The sequence below is a fragment of the Pyrus communis genome, chromosome 8, assembly GCF_041283825.1.
Source record: "Pyrus communis isolate YQ-2024b chromosome 8, ASM4128382v1, whole genome shotgun sequence".
In the NCBI taxonomy this organism is placed as follows: domain Eukaryota; kingdom Viridiplantae; phylum Streptophyta; class Magnoliopsida; order Rosales; family Rosaceae; genus Pyrus; species Pyrus communis.
In genome coordinates this window covers 545,896-562,564 of record NC_142572.1, presented here as the reverse complement: position 1 = coordinate 562,564, position 16,669 = coordinate 545,896, and the positions used below count along the sequence as shown (strand labels likewise).

The 16,669-nt window shown below is 39.1% G+C and overlaps 1 protein-coding gene and 1 long non-coding RNA gene across 3 annotated transcripts; both read right to left on the bottom strand.

Moving 5' to 3' along the window:
• Positions 1–1,941: 1,941 nt before the first annotated feature.
• On the bottom strand, positions 1,942–3,765 carry LOC148694553 (uncharacterized). 2 transcript variants are annotated; one of them, XR_015965045.1, is made up of 4 exons: positions 3,655–3,765; positions 3,451–3,560; positions 2,853–2,934; positions 1,942–2,030 (listed from the first exon to the last, which is right to left on the bottom strand). It is a non-coding gene; the product is annotated as an uncharacterized LOC148694553 (long non-coding RNA). The 2 variants fall into 2 exon arrangements; XR_015965046.1 differs by having other exon boundaries at positions 2,853–2,919.
• A 1,856-nt stretch (positions 3,766–5,621) lies between these two features.
• On the bottom strand, positions 5,622–7,283 carry LOC137718527 (uncharacterized). The gene is made up of 2 exons (XM_068458081.2): positions 7,092–7,283; positions 5,622–6,931 (listed from the first exon to the last, which is right to left on the bottom strand). The coding sequence occupies exons 1-2, from the start codon at positions 7,239–7,241 to the stop codon at positions 6,305–6,307; spliced, it is 777 nt and encodes a 258-aa protein (XP_068314182.2). The 5' UTR covers positions 7,242–7,283; the 3' UTR covers positions 5,622–6,304.
• Between the last annotated feature and the right edge of the window lie 9,386 nt (positions 7,284–16,669).

Sequence of the window (16,669 nt, the reverse complement as noted above, 5' to 3'; positions counted from 1 at the left end):
TGAGGTGTTTGAATATACCAACGTGGTCTACTCAACACCACGAATATCCCTATATTTTTAGAAAAAATTTCCGACCACTCACAGGCCTTCACGTGCCGGCCAAGGCACGGCCACACGTGCCGGCCAAGGCACGGCCACACGTGCAATCACGTGCATTCTATCCAAAAATGGAATATACCGTTAAATATACCTGACGCTGTTAGTATATTCCGTCAAAGTTGACGGAATATTCTTCGTATTCTTTAGTGATCCTCGTCGGAGCCGCTGCTGGCCGCCGTCTGAGTTGCCGGAAATTGGAAAAACTTCTAATCGTCATATCTTTTTCATTTTTCAACCAAACTTCACGAAATTTAAACCAAAATGAAGCTTAGGATGTGAGGAACAAAACCTTACCACTTTTAGGTCCTAAAACTCATGGGATCTCACCGAAAAATCACGATAATTCGGCCACCTCTGCAACTTATCAAACCCGAGCTTCCTAACATCCAAAACCTTCCAAAATTCTTCCCTAAGATTCGAGAAGAAGTTATAAGGCTCTCTAACGCTTCCAAACTCGACAAAACCTCTTCGATCACAATGGATGAACAGTGGACCTCATCGGGGTTTTCTGGTTCTCGAGTAAATGAAGTCTTCACATCCAACTAACTATATGGATGAGCTCCTGGGCTCACAAGGAACATAAAAACAACCTCATCGACGTCGATCTGTGCATGCAAGGGTTAGTTTGAGAGTTGTCCGTACAGTTGTACGGAAATGGAAGAAAAATTCGAGAGGGAAAGAGAGAAAGAGGGTCAACGGGTTGATGTGCGTGTATGAATGTGTGGTCCAGGTTGCAGCCAACCAAAAACAAAGAAAATCTAAGTTCTAATTGGGTCCAAACCATTAGGACTTAACATATTTGGTCCACATCCAAAGATTAAACTATACAACACCACACAAGGTTCAAGGGCAAAATCATCATTCCGCGCTAGCAAAGATAAAATAGATTGTCTTTCGGGACGGGTTGTCACAACTGTTCTTCACAAAAAGTATAGCAAAAAATAATAATAATAATAATGTACCCACATAATAATTAACATATTTTTTAAAATAACTATTGATATATTCTAAAATATAAAATAAATACATATAATTAGCATGGGTACATTTAGCAAAATTAAAAATAGTTACAAATAAATTAAAAAATATATGGGTACAAATACAAATAAGTTTAAAAAATATGAGGCACAAAAATGAATTAATATATGGGTACAGATTAAAAAAGAAAATGGGTACAAATTAAAAAAATGGTTGCAAATTAAAAATGGGTACAAACTAAAAATAAAAATATATGATAAAAAAAATTAGCCATAAATATGAATATATCAAGTGTAACGTTTATAACACTAAATGAATATATTTAGAAATTAAAAATATTTTATTATTGAAATAATTAATGACGTTTATTAAAATCTAAGGACCTTGATCAAAAATTGAAAATGAATAAAGTTTTAATCAATAGATGAGAAAAAAATATGGATGGGAACCTAATTTTTCTATATATTATATGTGGTTGTGGCCTCATGTAAACTATAATATTATTTAGTTCTTTGCCCCATCAGTCTATTTTTTCAACGGTTGGGAAGACTCACAAAGGCATTTTAGTATTTCTCTAACCACCATCATGTAATTTACGAGCACCGAAAATCAAACTCATGACGTAATGTGTGAAATTAATTCCTAACTAATAGACCATCTTGACACACCCCGACCGAGATCGGAGCGTGCTGGCCGTCACACAAAGGTGACGTAGCCATGTGCACGTGCGGAAGCTAATAAGTAGTAATATAAAAGTACGAATAATTAAAAACTAGCATACAAGTACTAGAATGAGTGCTAGTTAGTGCGATACAAATTCAGAGCAGGTCTATAGCAGTCCAAATAAAACGACAACAGTAGTACGCCCGAAGGCGACCCTACGATGTGGAGTGTCTGTCAGAACGCCGAAAAGCTCACAAGGGAAACCACCGCAACGGCTAAGCAACTAGAACCTGGAGGGGCGCAAAACAAAAGCGTGAGTGGGCAAAAACAATTCTTTCTAAAACCATTTACAAAATACTTTCTAACCCCTCGCCGTAAAACCTGTATACTTCCCAGAAAATAAACATATATACGTATGTGTAAACATGCAAAACATGCTCAAGGGTATACCAATCATGCTCAAGATATGCCATGCCACAATCTCAAAGTGATATGCACGTGCCCAGGTATAACCATATCAATATCATGTAATCTGGCAGCCGGAGTCACCTAACGTGACCTGTACGGCTGCATCTAGAGCTCAAATCTCAATCTCAATATCTAAACCTGCCCACGAGTCGGAACCACCTAAAGTGGTCTGTACGACAAGCCTGGGTGTAACATATATATACGCTCTAGTGCTACGATCACGTGAAGGCTGTGCGAATAATCGCGGGTCACCTACGAGTCGGAACCACCTATTGTGGTCTGTACGACAGGCCTATGCACCTAGCTTGGATCCAAGCTGAGCGTATGGTGCGGGAGGTGAACAACACGTGAAGGACTGTGCCCTACTCTGGGCGGGAGCACTAACACCGGGGGTGCAGGTTATGAGCTCTCTAGGCATCTCTAACCACTAATTAATGCAATCGTTAATTAACGCTTACCTGGCACTTACCTATGCCTCCACAGCACCCACATATAAATATGTATATGCATGCCACTACTAATGAATGTGATGATGCATAAACGTTAATAATAACATGCATGGCATAAGGCAAATAACCCTTTTAAATCAATTTCTGGGAATATAAATGTATATAGGTATATACGGAAAACAAAAGCCCACTCACTGGTATGTAGAAGGGTCGTAGCCCCCCTGCCTCGCGTGTGCACGCTCGTCCTCTGGGTACGTGTCACCTAAATGCGAAACAACTATAAAAACGTTAACTTTAAAGCACATAACCCGTTTCTCGTAATAACTTCTCATACATTGCTCAAAATGGACAAATGAATATACCAACGTGCTCTACACAACCTCAGGATCACAACCATATTTTTAAAATAATTTTTGGACCCCGCACGCGCCCCCACGCGCCAGCACAGGCACGGACCTACGCGCCCCCCACGCGCGGCCACGTGCCAGGCACACTGACGGTGTCAACAGACGCCGTCAGGAATATTCCGTTAAACTGACGGAATATTCCGTCAAATCTAACCGGATACCGTCACTGCCGTTAGGAATATTCCGTCAAACTTGACGGAATATTCCCCTTTCTTCTCCGGCCTACCCTCGCCGGACTCCGGTCGCCGGAAACTGGGAAAAACTTTAAACTTACTAATCTCCTTCGTTTCTCAACCATTTTCTATGATTCTTGGACCAAAAGAAAGCCCTAGACTAGAAGAATCACGTTGGACCACTTTTAAAGGCTAAAAATTACGAAATCTTACCTGTGCAAACAACCAAAACCGGCCAACTTCGAGTAGGACGATCCCGACGTCCAATTTCGTCCAACGAAGCACTCCGAGGCTCCTTGGGACACCACCAAGCTACCTATGAGCTTAGAAATCCCAAAAACTCAACGTATAAATTTTGCATGAACAGTACATAAATCGGGGCTTGTGAATTCGACGTGAAAACGTTGAGGTTCCTACCTGAAAATGGTATGGTTGTGCTCGCCTCGACCTCACGAGTTGAATGGTGTCCTTAGTTTCCTCGATCTGTCACGGTTTGAGGGGTATGTGTGTTGGTCCGTACGTTTTTAGGAAGAAGAAGAAGAATAGAGGACTCGGGAGAGAGAGAAGACAGAGGGAGAGAGAGAAGGATAGTGTCCGTGTGTGTGTGGGAGTGTGTGAGGTTCCAAACACATGCCACAACACAACAAACAACCAAAACGTGACGAAAGCACACTAGGGGTAAAATTGTAATTTCATACGTACATTTCGGTATTTCCGGGACGGGATGTCACAATCTGGTGATGGTTTAATATTATTTAGTTTCTATTTGTAATTATTGAGCGCATCAATTTTGTTTTCTTGGATGACTTTGGCATTGTTTGGTTTTATTTAATTTAATAACTAAATTATTGATGTGCCAACATAAGTACATAACTGAAGGTTTGGGTCTAATAATATAAATTTGTACTTGCGTGATAAATTTGAATGTTTATTTTATAATATTTTAGGTATATTTAATTTTTTGTGTATATTTTCAACACCGTATACATGTCGTATCGTGTTTTTGTTGTTTAAAAAATGAATATATTTTTGTTGTGTTGTGTCGTGTCGTATCTTCATGTTCTTATCAATACAACGTATTAGCCTTAAATAAGAGAGGACTAGCTAGAGTGAAACCATGTGGATTTTGAACTTTTTATTTTATACATGCAGAAATTTACTGTAAATCATTCCTGATGGCTACTAGCTAGTACTGGTAATACTTTTCAACTTCAAGACTTGCAATTTTCTACGGTCGCCAAGAAAAATTGAATTAAAATTGTTGTTGGAAGGCCAAGTCCAATTTGGCTTCGACTAATAAATGTTAATCATTAAAGGGACATTTGATAAAGACGTTTTGTTTTCAATTTTCATTTTGTTTAATAAAATAAAAAATAAAAAACTCGTTTAATAGTTACTATTATTTGTTTTTTCAGAATTGAAAATTAAATTAATTACCAAGCGAATTTTCAATTTTTGACAGAAATAAAAATTAAAATGTTATCAAACGGATCCTGTAAGTAAACTAAGTTGAAATTTTATTATAAATCAATTGGTAATATAAGAAGTAACCAAATTAACTGTGAATCTTTCCTGGTAGCTAGTACTGGTAATACTTTTCAACTTCAAGACTTCCGATTTTCTCCGGTCCAAGGCCAAGAAAAATGAATTAAAATTGTCGTTGGAAAGCCAAGTCTAATTTGGTTTAGACTAATTAAGATTAATTATCAAACTAAAAACAAAATATTAAAATTAGTTATCAAACAGGCACATGCAAAGTCACTTCTTTATCTGATGTAGAATTCATATTCTCAACATGCTCTTTCACGTATGATGAATTTTCAAACCTTACAGGTGGATAATACAAATCGGGTAACATGGAGCAACTGTAGTCATTGGGCTTCACATGCAAAACAACTTACTCTGATAGCATGAAGAAAATTGAGGTTTTACCATAACACTAACTAACAATAAGAAATAATACAATTACTTATGAGCACATGCAACATTCTTTCTTTCTGTGTGTAAAATTCATACTCTCAAAACTAAAGACTACATGAAAGCAAAGACAATTCTGTTTGAATAGTCTAAGGTTAGGGGTTGGCCATGTACCTTAATTAATTTGACTAATCAATACATTCTGAAGTTTGACATTAGAGTTACTTATGCTAGTGTCTCTTTTGGATTAGCTCAGAACTCATGCATGATCGAATAATCGTTTTATGAGTTTTTTTTTTTTTAGTGAACGATATTATCTATACTAAAGGGGAAGAGATAAACTTAACCTCACAATAGGCTAGCCATTAAAAATGTATTAGAAAAGCGTTTCTGAAACTTAGGCTAAATTTGGGAAGCTTTTGAACATCGCCTATCCAAAAATAAATTCTTAGATCTGCCACTGGTAGTAACTACCAATATTGTTAAATTGTCATGGAATGGCTTCAACCTGTTACAAATACATCGCAGCATAACTTTTCCAGCAAGCATATAAAAGCCTTACACCAGACCAGTTTACAACCACCCCAAGCACTTTTCAGCCTCCAAAGGGAAGTAGTCTAAAATCATGGCCTTTCGTGTCAACATCTTCCTCAAGGAGCCTTTCCGGTCGAAACTCATTTGGGTTTTTCCAGACAGCGGGGTCACGTGCTATAGCCCAAACATTAAAATGAACATTCGAACCCTTGGGGACGTCGTAGCCACCAATCTTAACATTGGCCTGGGCTCTCAGTCGTTGTCCACGTGAGCACCACGTCATGTGTTAACAAAAGTTTCCACGGAAAGTTGAACGGATGTATGAAAGTGCTTCACAATTCTCAAATTAAGTATTACATTGGGATGAAAAAAGCTTCATGTGTAAAAGCTTGAAAACCACAATACTACATGGTAGTAAAATGAGAATTACCCAAAACCAATATGTTGACATGATGCGAATTAAGTATATCATGCATTTGACTCATTCCCAATCTAACAAGACGTGGATTAGTCCAACTTATTAGGACTTTTTTCCGTCCCTTTGCATCAATGTTAAAATTCTTCATTGTAGATACTAGAGTGGTTTGAAATATATGTCGGATTAAAACATTACAGCCTACACTTTTCCGGCAAGCATAAATGCCTTGGAAGTAACTTTTCTGACCAAGTTAGGGCCACCCCAAGCTCTTTGAAGCTCTTCAATCACCTCTTGTGATAACAAATCCACACCTTGATCTTTAGCTGTAATGAATGCAGTCGAGGACCTGATCATCCTCATCACCCCTTCAAATGACATCTCCTTTGGCATTTCCAGTGGCACAGGCTGACCTGCAGAACCCAAACCAACACTTTCAAATGGAAATGGAAGTGTCCTGTACCCTTCCCACAAGTACTCCGTCTTCGGGTCCCTAAACGGTTTACTTGCTTCATGAAAATGCGTCAATAAATTGTCGAGTTCGGGGTCTGTTACGCTACCATTGTAGCCCCAAACTGCAATTATGCCTCCTGGCTTACGCAAAACGCGCTTGACGACCGAGTAGAACCTTGGGAGGTCGAACCAGTGCACGGCCTCTGCCACGGTCACCAAATCAACTGAGTTTTCACCCCCAATTAACTCAACCAAATCGTCGTCAGACATGGTCATCGGGGTGTGAACGTAACGAACTCGAGGATGTTGGAGTGCCAGCTTCAATTGGGACTCACTTATATCACTTCCTATTACTTGCTCATAATGCTCTCCAAGCTGCAAAAGTAAAAACGCACACATCACAAAATTGAGTACTCTTATTTTCTACAGTACACCGTTGTATGTGATTCATCGGTGTTAGATTTGAGTGTCAAAATCTAGTCGTCTAATACAGCGGTGCATTGTGGAATTTTTGGAAATTAAGAGGAATACTAACAGAGAAAGCAGCTTGGCCATTGCCAGTGCCGACATCCCAAGCTACGGAGTGATTTGGTGTGAGAGCGGCCAGCATGGAAAACCATTCCTTGGGATAAGTTGGCCTTGCTACCAAGTAAAGCTCTGCCTGCTTGTCGAATAAACCTGCCATCTCTTTTACTTCTCTAATTAGCCGTCAACAAAAGAGGACTACCTAATGAGGAAGAGTGAAATTACGTGGGTTTTAAACTTCTAATTTATACATGCAGAAGCTAGTACTGGTAACAATTTTCAACTTCAAGACTTCCAATTTTCCCCAGCCCAGGCCAAAAAAAAATTAATCAAAATGGTTGTTGGAAGCCAAATTCCAATTTGGTTTCCACTAATTAATCTTGATTATTAATAGGATTTTTGATAACTATTTTTTCATTTTGTGTAAAAACCTACAAGCCGAAAATTCGTTTGATAACTATTTTCAGTATACTGTTTTTTGTTTTCAATATTGAAAATTAGAACTAGTTAGTGTACGAGTTTTTAATTTTCAAAAGAAATGACAACTTAAATAATTATCAAATAAGAACCCTAAGTGAAAGAAGTTGAAATTCTATTGTAAAACAAATTTAATAATATGTGAGTAACCCAATTAACTGTGCCTCATTTCTAGTAGCTAGTACTGGTAATACTTTTCAACTGCAAGACTTCCATTTTCTCCGGTCCAAGGCCAAGAAAAAATGAATTAAAATTGTTGTTGGAAAGCCAAGTCCAATTTGGTTTCGACTAATTTATGTTAATTACTAAACGGGGCTCTAAGTGAAGGAAGTTGGGATTCATACTCAAGCTGCTTAGTGTATGACGAATTTTCAAGCTTAACATGTGGATAACACAAATCGGTTGACGTAGAGCACATGTGACTATTGGCTTCACACGCATGACAACACACCACTTTGATATTATTAAGGAAGTTGATGTTTCACTATAAAACCAATTGACAATATAAAGAATAAACTAATTACTTATAAACACATGCAATGTTCGTTCTTTCCTCGACTGTGACATTCATACTCCAACACTAAGTGCTACTGGAAAGCAAAGACAATTCTCCTCTTTGAATAGTCTAAGGTAAGGGTTAGTGGCCATGTACCCTAATTAATTTGACTAATCAATACAAGTTTGACATTAGAGTTACTTATGCGAGTGTCTCTTCAGGACTCTCCCGATGTATCTCCAGATTATGTACGACCAGTTTTAGCACTCTCCCGATGTATCTCCAGATTATGTACGACCAGTTGCTAAATTCATAGTTTTGATTGCAGCTAGCTCAAAACTCATGCATGATCGAAGATTCGTATCACGGTTGTAGCTAGCTCATGCGTTTCTTTTAATTGACCCATAATGTTATGTTTGGACGATGAACTTTAAAAAACACAAGGCATTTTAGACCCGACTAGTAATGGAGCCCGCGTGTTGCTGCGGGTTTTAAAAGTTTATAAAACATGTATAAAGTTCCATTCCAATAGTAGAAAATGATAGTAGGCAAGAGAAGCAAGGGGCTAGGTGTATAACAAAGCTTCAGTAATGCATATTTGAATGAGAAAAGAAGTGAGAGATGTTAAAAGAAATAAGATAAAATTGGTAGAATGATGTCTACCATGCTTTGAAAACAATGAATAAATTAAATCATCGTCTAGACAATTATAAAGAAAACCAACTACGTGATTAACAAAAGTTAAGCCTAAAAAGAAACACAGGACATAGCGATCTATTATAAATTGCCATTTACATAAAAAAACAAATGTTAATTTATTCAAAATCAATCATGGAAGAAAAAAAAATATACGCAAAGGAGAAAATAGACAATAAGCACAAATAAAATTAGGAATTGTTATTAGCACTCCAAAAATCTCATTCTACACTCCTCATAAGTGTATTTTTCTTTCTAATTATAGAAAGTTTGGAGTGCCAAATGAAATTTTTGAAATGCTAATCACAGGTCACAAATTGAGATTTTATGAGATTATCAATTCATATTGCAAATCACAGGTCAAATTGAAACCAAATGATATCATCCAGGAATATAAATTTTTTTTAGATTATCAATTAATATTGCAAATCACAGGTCACAAATTGAAACCAAATGATATCATCCAAGAAAACCTTTTGTATTCTGTCTTTATATTGATTGCCAACAAAATTGTCTTTTTTTTTTTTTCCTTTCTCAACCCTGTGCAGTTCAAAAGTAGAACCACCAAACCCTATAATGAAGCAAAGCATTGTTCATAGCAATTTCCAAAAATTTAATTAGATTTAACCAATACAGTCCTAAACCCATTTAATCTGAAAAATATAAAGAGAATTTTGAACATTACAAAATCAAATCAAATCATACAATCTCAAACATTTTATTCATACATTTTTTTTATTTTGTCTTTATACCGATCACCAATAGCCTGTATATATTTTTACTCAGTCTCAGAAGGTGATTTTTTTTTTCAAAAACTTGCAATTATGGCCAAAAAAAAAAAAAATTAATATCACAAAGATACAAAAAAAATTGCAGCCTTGAATATCAAAGGACTTTAAAAACGAATTCAAATGAACTAAATGGAAAAAAATAACAAAAAAGGAATTGTTATTGGCACTCCAAAATTTTCATTCTACACTCCAAACTTTCTATATTTAGAAAAAAAAAATACACTTGAAAGGGAGTGTAGAATGAGATTTTTGAAGTGCCAATAACACTTCCCTAACAAAAATTCATGTAAAAAGAGAATTTAAACATATTAGACCATGCACTGTTTGACTAAATCATCAACACTCTGAATACAAATAAAAGAATGTGCAAGTAGAGGTGTAGAGTAGAGGATCCCATAATTGTCCCAATGTTATTTTCATGAGCAGTTCACAAAGACATGTGAGGACAATAATTACCCTATCAATGATGGAAACAATTATAATAAAAAAGGAAAATTAAATCATGTTTTTGCTTTTTTGCAAAATTCATCTACTTTTTGCATATAGGCACTTTCATATCGACGCATTCACATGCTGTTTTTCAACGAGAAAGAAACTAACAAAAGCATCTTTATGTTCTTCTGATATTTCTGGTCACCTAGAGTGGTAGCTTCTTTGTCCTCTTCCCCATATCCATCCAAACAATTTTTAAGCAGGATTATCAATAAATTAACCAAAAGAATGTATGATCAGATAGCAAAGTCTTAAAGCATCAACCAATTCAATGGTTGTTAACAACCCATTTAAACTAGAAGGTAGATTGTCTGCCCTCCTGATATGCTACCCTTTTCATGCCTTTTTATTTGTGTGATCACGGTTAAGCCACGTCAACATTTTATACTCCTATTATTTTTTGTCTTATTATCTCTAAAAAAAAAAATTAATATAAAATATTGACGTAACTTAACCTTGATCGCACAAAATAAGAGAGGATTGGGAGGTCACCGTATCAGGAGGGCAGACAATCTGCCTCCTTTAAGGCGAACCCCACAAAATTAAAACTTTCTAACATTTAAAATTGAACAAAACATAATCAATACACTATAACAAAAACTGTATGCATAAACATGCTAAATAGAAGCCCTGGTTTGAAAAGAAAATATCACGTGACTTCAAAAAAACCATAAGTACCTAGCACAATAGAATCTGCCGCCGTCGCCTTCTTTCCAATTGCAGATCTCGCCGTTTCGACACTCTTCTACACAGAGCTCTCTCTATCTCTCTCTCCCCCCCATCCCACTCTCTCCCCCTCCTCTGGTTAGATCATTTCATCGTCAAGCAGCTTTTGTTAGAAATTTGTCAAGATCCACAACACAACCTAACTAAAAAACTCACGGATTAAAAGTTTCTCCCCAAAAAATCCCATCTTTGTCATCAAACGAAAACTCCGTAAGCAACAACCCATTTAAAATTGAACCCAAAAAAAATTAAAAGCTTTTAACATCTAAAATTGAACAGAACAAAATCCATACAATTGCATAAAAAAATTGTGGATGCAAGAATAGAAGAACTCACCACAAAACTGTCCACTTTGAGACCAACAGAGGCGAAGAGAGAAGAGAGAAGAGAGAGCAGACGACTACGAAGCACCCAAAGTGTAGAAAAAGGTATGTAGGCTAAAAAATATATTTGTTATTGATACGTGAATGTGGAAAAATGGAAGAGAATGCTTATGGAAGAGAATGCTTATGGAAGAGAATGCTTAATTTTTTCATTCTATTTCTCTACAAGATTACAAGGATATATATACATGATACAAATGTGTAGGTAGGACAAGGTAGCCATCCTAGTGTGTAGGTAGGACAAGGTAGGACGGCTGTAGAGGACAAGGTAGCCGTCCTAGTGTGTAGGTAGGACAAGGTAGGACGGTTGTAGGACGGCTAGTGTGTAGGTAGGACAAGGTAGGACGGCTGTAGGACGGCTGTAGGACGGCTTGACGGCTGTAGGACGGCTTATTCTTCCAATAATAATATTATATACAATTACACAAGGACTCCAACCATATTCCTTATTTGTCTAACACTCCCCCTTAAGTTGGAGAGTGGATGTCAAGAACTCCCAACTTGCGTAACATACCCAAAAACTTTTCTTTCCCAAGAGGTTTGGTAAACAAGTCTGTCAACTGTTGTGCCGTACCCACATGTTTGGTCTCTATTGTGCCATCTACAATCTTATCTCGTATAAAGTGACAATCCATCTCAATGTGACGAGTTCGTTCATGAAAAACAGGATTGGCAGCTATATGTAACGCTGCTTGATTATCACAAAATAAAATGGAAGGACCATCCAAAGGAATGTTCAAATCCTTCAACAAAAAACGAAGCCAAACTATCTCGCAACAAGCACCTGCCATGGCCCTATATTCCGCCTCTGCTGAAGAGAGCGAAACGGTTTTCTGTCGTTTCGTCCGCCAAGAAATCAAAGAACCGCCCAAGAATACACAATACCCAGTAGTCGAACGGCGAGCGATAGGGCAACCTGCCCAATCAGAATCACAAAACGCAGTTAACTTGGTCTGGTTGTCAGAACGAAATAATAAACCTTGACCTGGAGTAGCCTTCAAATAACGAACAATACGAAGCGCAGCATCCATATGAGATATCCTTGGCTCGTGCATAAAACGGCTTAGAACATGCACAGAATAGGTGATATCCGGCCCAGTGATAGTGAGATATATTAACTGACCTACTAATCGTCGATACTTTTCAGGATCCTTGAGAAGTTCTCCTTTATCAGATAATTTTGTGTCATCCATAGGAAAAGCAATGGGTTGTGCTCCCAAAAAACCATAGTCCTTGAGAATCTCTAATGCATACTTGCGTTGAGAAATATAAATCCCTTGTTTGAAACGAGAAACCTCAATACCCAAAAAATATTTTAAATCACCAAGGTCTTTTATCCGAAAATGATCACGGAGAAAAGACTTCAGAGAATTAATGGCACTAGCATCATTGCCTGTAATCACAATATCATCCACATAAATGAGCAAAGCTGTGAAAGAAATACCAGACTTTTTAGTGAACAATGAATAGTCAGCTTTGGATTGTTGAAAACCGGCAGAAATGATGGCACTAGTGAATTTGGCAAACCATTGGCGAGAAGCCTACTTAAGACCATAAAATGACTTGTGAAGGCGACACACAAGATTCTCCCCCTGTCGCCGAAGACCAGGAGGAGAAGACATATAGATTTCTTCATGTAAGTCACCATGTAAGAAAGCATTATTAACATCAAGCTGATGAAGAGACCAAGACTGACTAGCAGCAAGAGCAAGAAGACAACGCACCGTAATCATCTTAGCAGTAGGAGAAAAAGTGTCATGATAATCAATACCTTCAGCCTAAGTGAAGCCTTTAGCAACCAAACGAGCTTTGTAGCGGTCAATAGAGCCGTCGGAATTGTGCTTGAGTTTGTACACCCACTTACAACCAATGGGAATTTTGCCAGGGGGCAAGGAAGTTAAAGTCCAAGTACCATTAGCATGTAAAGCTTGAAGCTCCTCAGTCATAGCACGTTGCCAATTGGGGTCAGTGGCAGCCTCAGCAAAGGAGGAAGGCTCCACAGTCCGACTGACAAAGTTAATGTAAGAAAAATGCCTGGGAGAGTAACGGTGATAAGAGAGAAAATTACAAAGTGGATATCGCGTACCTTGTGTAGAACCAGGTTGCGAAGTCGAAGATGGGTGGGATGGCAGAATCACCTGCGAGCAAACGTAGTCTTTTAAATATGATGGAGGTTTATGGGCACGGGAAGAGGTGCGGGGAAGGGGAGGATTGGTAGGTAGTGGGGGGGTAGGGATGTCCGTGGGTAAAAGGGTGAAAGGTAAGGAAGTAGCGGGGGGGGGGGGGGGGAATGAGGGGATGCCGAGAGGGCAGGGGCATGGGGAGGAATGGGTAATGGGGCAGCAAGGGAATCTGTGGAAGGCGTGGAAGGGGAGGAAGGTGGAGGAGGGTGAGACGTCGGGGCAGGAAGGGGTAGGTTATATGTAAAGTCCAGAAGGGGTGGGATGGGTAGGGTAGGCGAAGAGGATGGGATAGGAGGGTGAGAAACGACATAAGGGAAAGTAGTTTCGTGAAAGATGACGTCTCGACTAGTGAAAATGCGGTGATTGTCGAGATCGTAAAGGGTATAGGCCTTTTGTCCATGAGGATAACCGAGAAAAATGCAACGATGAGCCCGAGGGGAAAATTTGGTGGTGGGAGTGACAGAGGTGGCATATGCCAGACAACCAAAGACGCGGAAGTGGTCATAAGATGGGGTTTTCGAAAAAAGAACCTCAAATGGGGATTTATGATGGAGAAGACGGGTAGGGAGACGATTGATGAGATAAGTAGCGGTAAGAACACATTCCCCCCAAAACTTGATAGGAAGATGGGATTGAAAACGAAGGGCGCGAGCGGTTTCAAGAAGATGACGATGTTTTCTTTCAACAACGCCATTTTGTTGGGGGGTATAAACACAAGAAGTTTGTAAAAGCACCCCATGATCAGAGAAAAAACTACGAAGAGATAAAAATTCACCACCATTGTCAGTACGAATGCATTGGATGGTAGTGCGGAATTGGGTAGTGACATAAGCAAAAAATTCCTTAATTAATTGTTGAGTGTCGGATTTATGTTTCATGAGGAAGACCCACGTAAAGCGAGAAAAATCATCCACAATGCTTAAGAAATAATAAGCACCAGAAAGAGAAGATTGACGATTCGGGCTCCAAATATCACAATGAATTAAAACAAAAGGGAAAGTTGATGAAATTGAACTCAAAAGAAAAGGTTGACGAGTTTGTTTTGCCAACGGACAAACATCACAAATATGACTAGAATCAAAAGTACAATTAAGAGAGCTAGATGCTAAAGCTTGCAAACGAGTGGATGAGGGGTGACCTAGACGCCTATGCCAGAGGGAGGAGGGGATGGTAATGATGTTGCAGAGAGGTTGACGGGTGGGGAGAGAAGAGGTAAGGGCCACAAGGTAATACAGATCGTCACGTCGCTTACCCACACCAATCATCGCTTTCGAAATCAAGTCCTGCAAAACACACCAAGAAGGAAAGAAGGTTATGGAACACGATAATCCATCTGTAAGTTTACCAACCGATAAAAGGTCCACTCGGAAATTAGGGACACATAAAACATCCTTCAAAGTAACTGAGGAATTTAAAGGAATAGTGCCAGTAAAAGTAATGGGAGCGGAAGCACCACTAGGCAAAGAAACAGGCGGCAAATGTGAAGGAGAACGATTAACCAAACATGAAGCGGAAGAAGTAATATGATCTGTAGCACCACTGTCAAGAATCCATTGACCATGACGAGAGGTGACAGGTAACAAACCTTGGGCAAAATCAGTAGTGAGCACGACATTGGCTTGAGGAGGGGTGGTGGTGTCACGTAGAGTAGCTAGAACACGGGAGTGCTGCTCGGCAGAGAGGTCAGGCATGGCAAGCTGCAAGTCATGCAAAGTGGGCTGGGTCCCGTGCACTTGGTGGGTCGCTGGAGTAGAAGAGGAGGCGAGGGCCTGGGTGCCTTGCACGTGATGGGCCTGGGTGAAATTATGGGGCCGGGAAGCAGAAAACCGTGGCTGCCGGGGAGGACTGGAAGGTGCATGGCTGCGGGAAGAACTGGAAGCAGTGGCACGGCGCGGTGGTCGCCACAGTTGGCCATGGAGGGGATGGCCAACGGGATAGCCATGAAGTTTATGGCAGGTGTCTCGGGTATGATAATCAAAATTGCAGTAAGTGCAGTGGAGGGGAGGATGAGCAGAGGAGGGACGGGACGGGCCACGAACAGCCATGGGAACGGCAGAGAAAGTTGCCGAAAAAAAAAATTAGGGCTAGGGTTATAAACCTGCTCTGTATACCATGTAGAAAAAGGTATGTAGGCTAAAAAATATATTTGTTATTGATACGTGAATGTGGAAAAATGGAAGAGAATGCTTATGGAAGAGAATGCTTAATTTTTTCATTCTATTTCTCTACAAGATTACAAGGATATATATACATGATACAAATGTGTAGGTAGGACAAGGTAGCCATCCTAGTGTGTAGGTAGGACAAGGTAGGACGGCTGTAGAGGACAAGGTAGCCGTCCTAGTGTGTAGGTAGGACAAGGTAGGACGGTTGTAGGACGGCTAGTGTGTAGGTAGGACAAGGTAGGACGGTTGTAGGACGGCTTGACGGCTGTAGGACGGCTTATTCTTCCAATAATAATATTATATACAATTACACAAGGACTCCAACCATATTCTTTATTTGTCTAACACAAAGAAATTGAAAGTGGAGAGGGTCAACGCCCAAGCAGTGACATCGATGGGAAAGTGAGGAAATTTTTACAAACCAATTGATCGGCGCAAGGAGAGAGAGATGAAATAGAAAGGGAGAAAAATTAGGGTTGGAACAACGACATCAGTAAAGAAAAAAAAAAGGAAACAGCACGAAAACACCCAAAGAAATCGCCGGAGAGGATGAACGCGTGGCATCAGAGGGCAAGGAAGTCATTTAACTGTACAAAAGAAGGCAAAAAATTAGCTTAACAAACGAATTGAGGGGTATTTTGGTCCGCACACTACCTTAGAACAATAACCAAAAGTTTGGGTTTTAGTATATATAGAATTTTTGAAAATGCATTATAAGAGCATTTTTGGAACTTAAGCTAAATTTGGGAAGCTTTTGAATGTCGCCGATCAAAAATAAATTCTTAGATCCGTCACTAGTAGTGACTCAAAATATTGTTAAATTGTTATGTAATGGTTTGAAACTGTCACAAATACATCAAGCCAATTTAGAACCAACCTAAAACACTTTAGCTACCTTTTCAGCTAACAAATCCACACCTTATTCATTGCTGTAGTGACTGCAAATCATAACCTCAACATCTTCTAAAACATATCAAACAACCCACATCGCCTAGGGGAGATGATCATCTATGCCTTGTATGTACATGCCCACCTCCTATAGCACGAGGCCTTTTGGGAGCTCATTGACTTCGGGTTCCGTAGGAACTTCGAAGTTAAGCGAGTTCGCGTGAGAGCAATCCTATGATGGGCACATCCCAGGTTCGACTCCACCGTAGTATGATATTGTCTGCTTTGGAC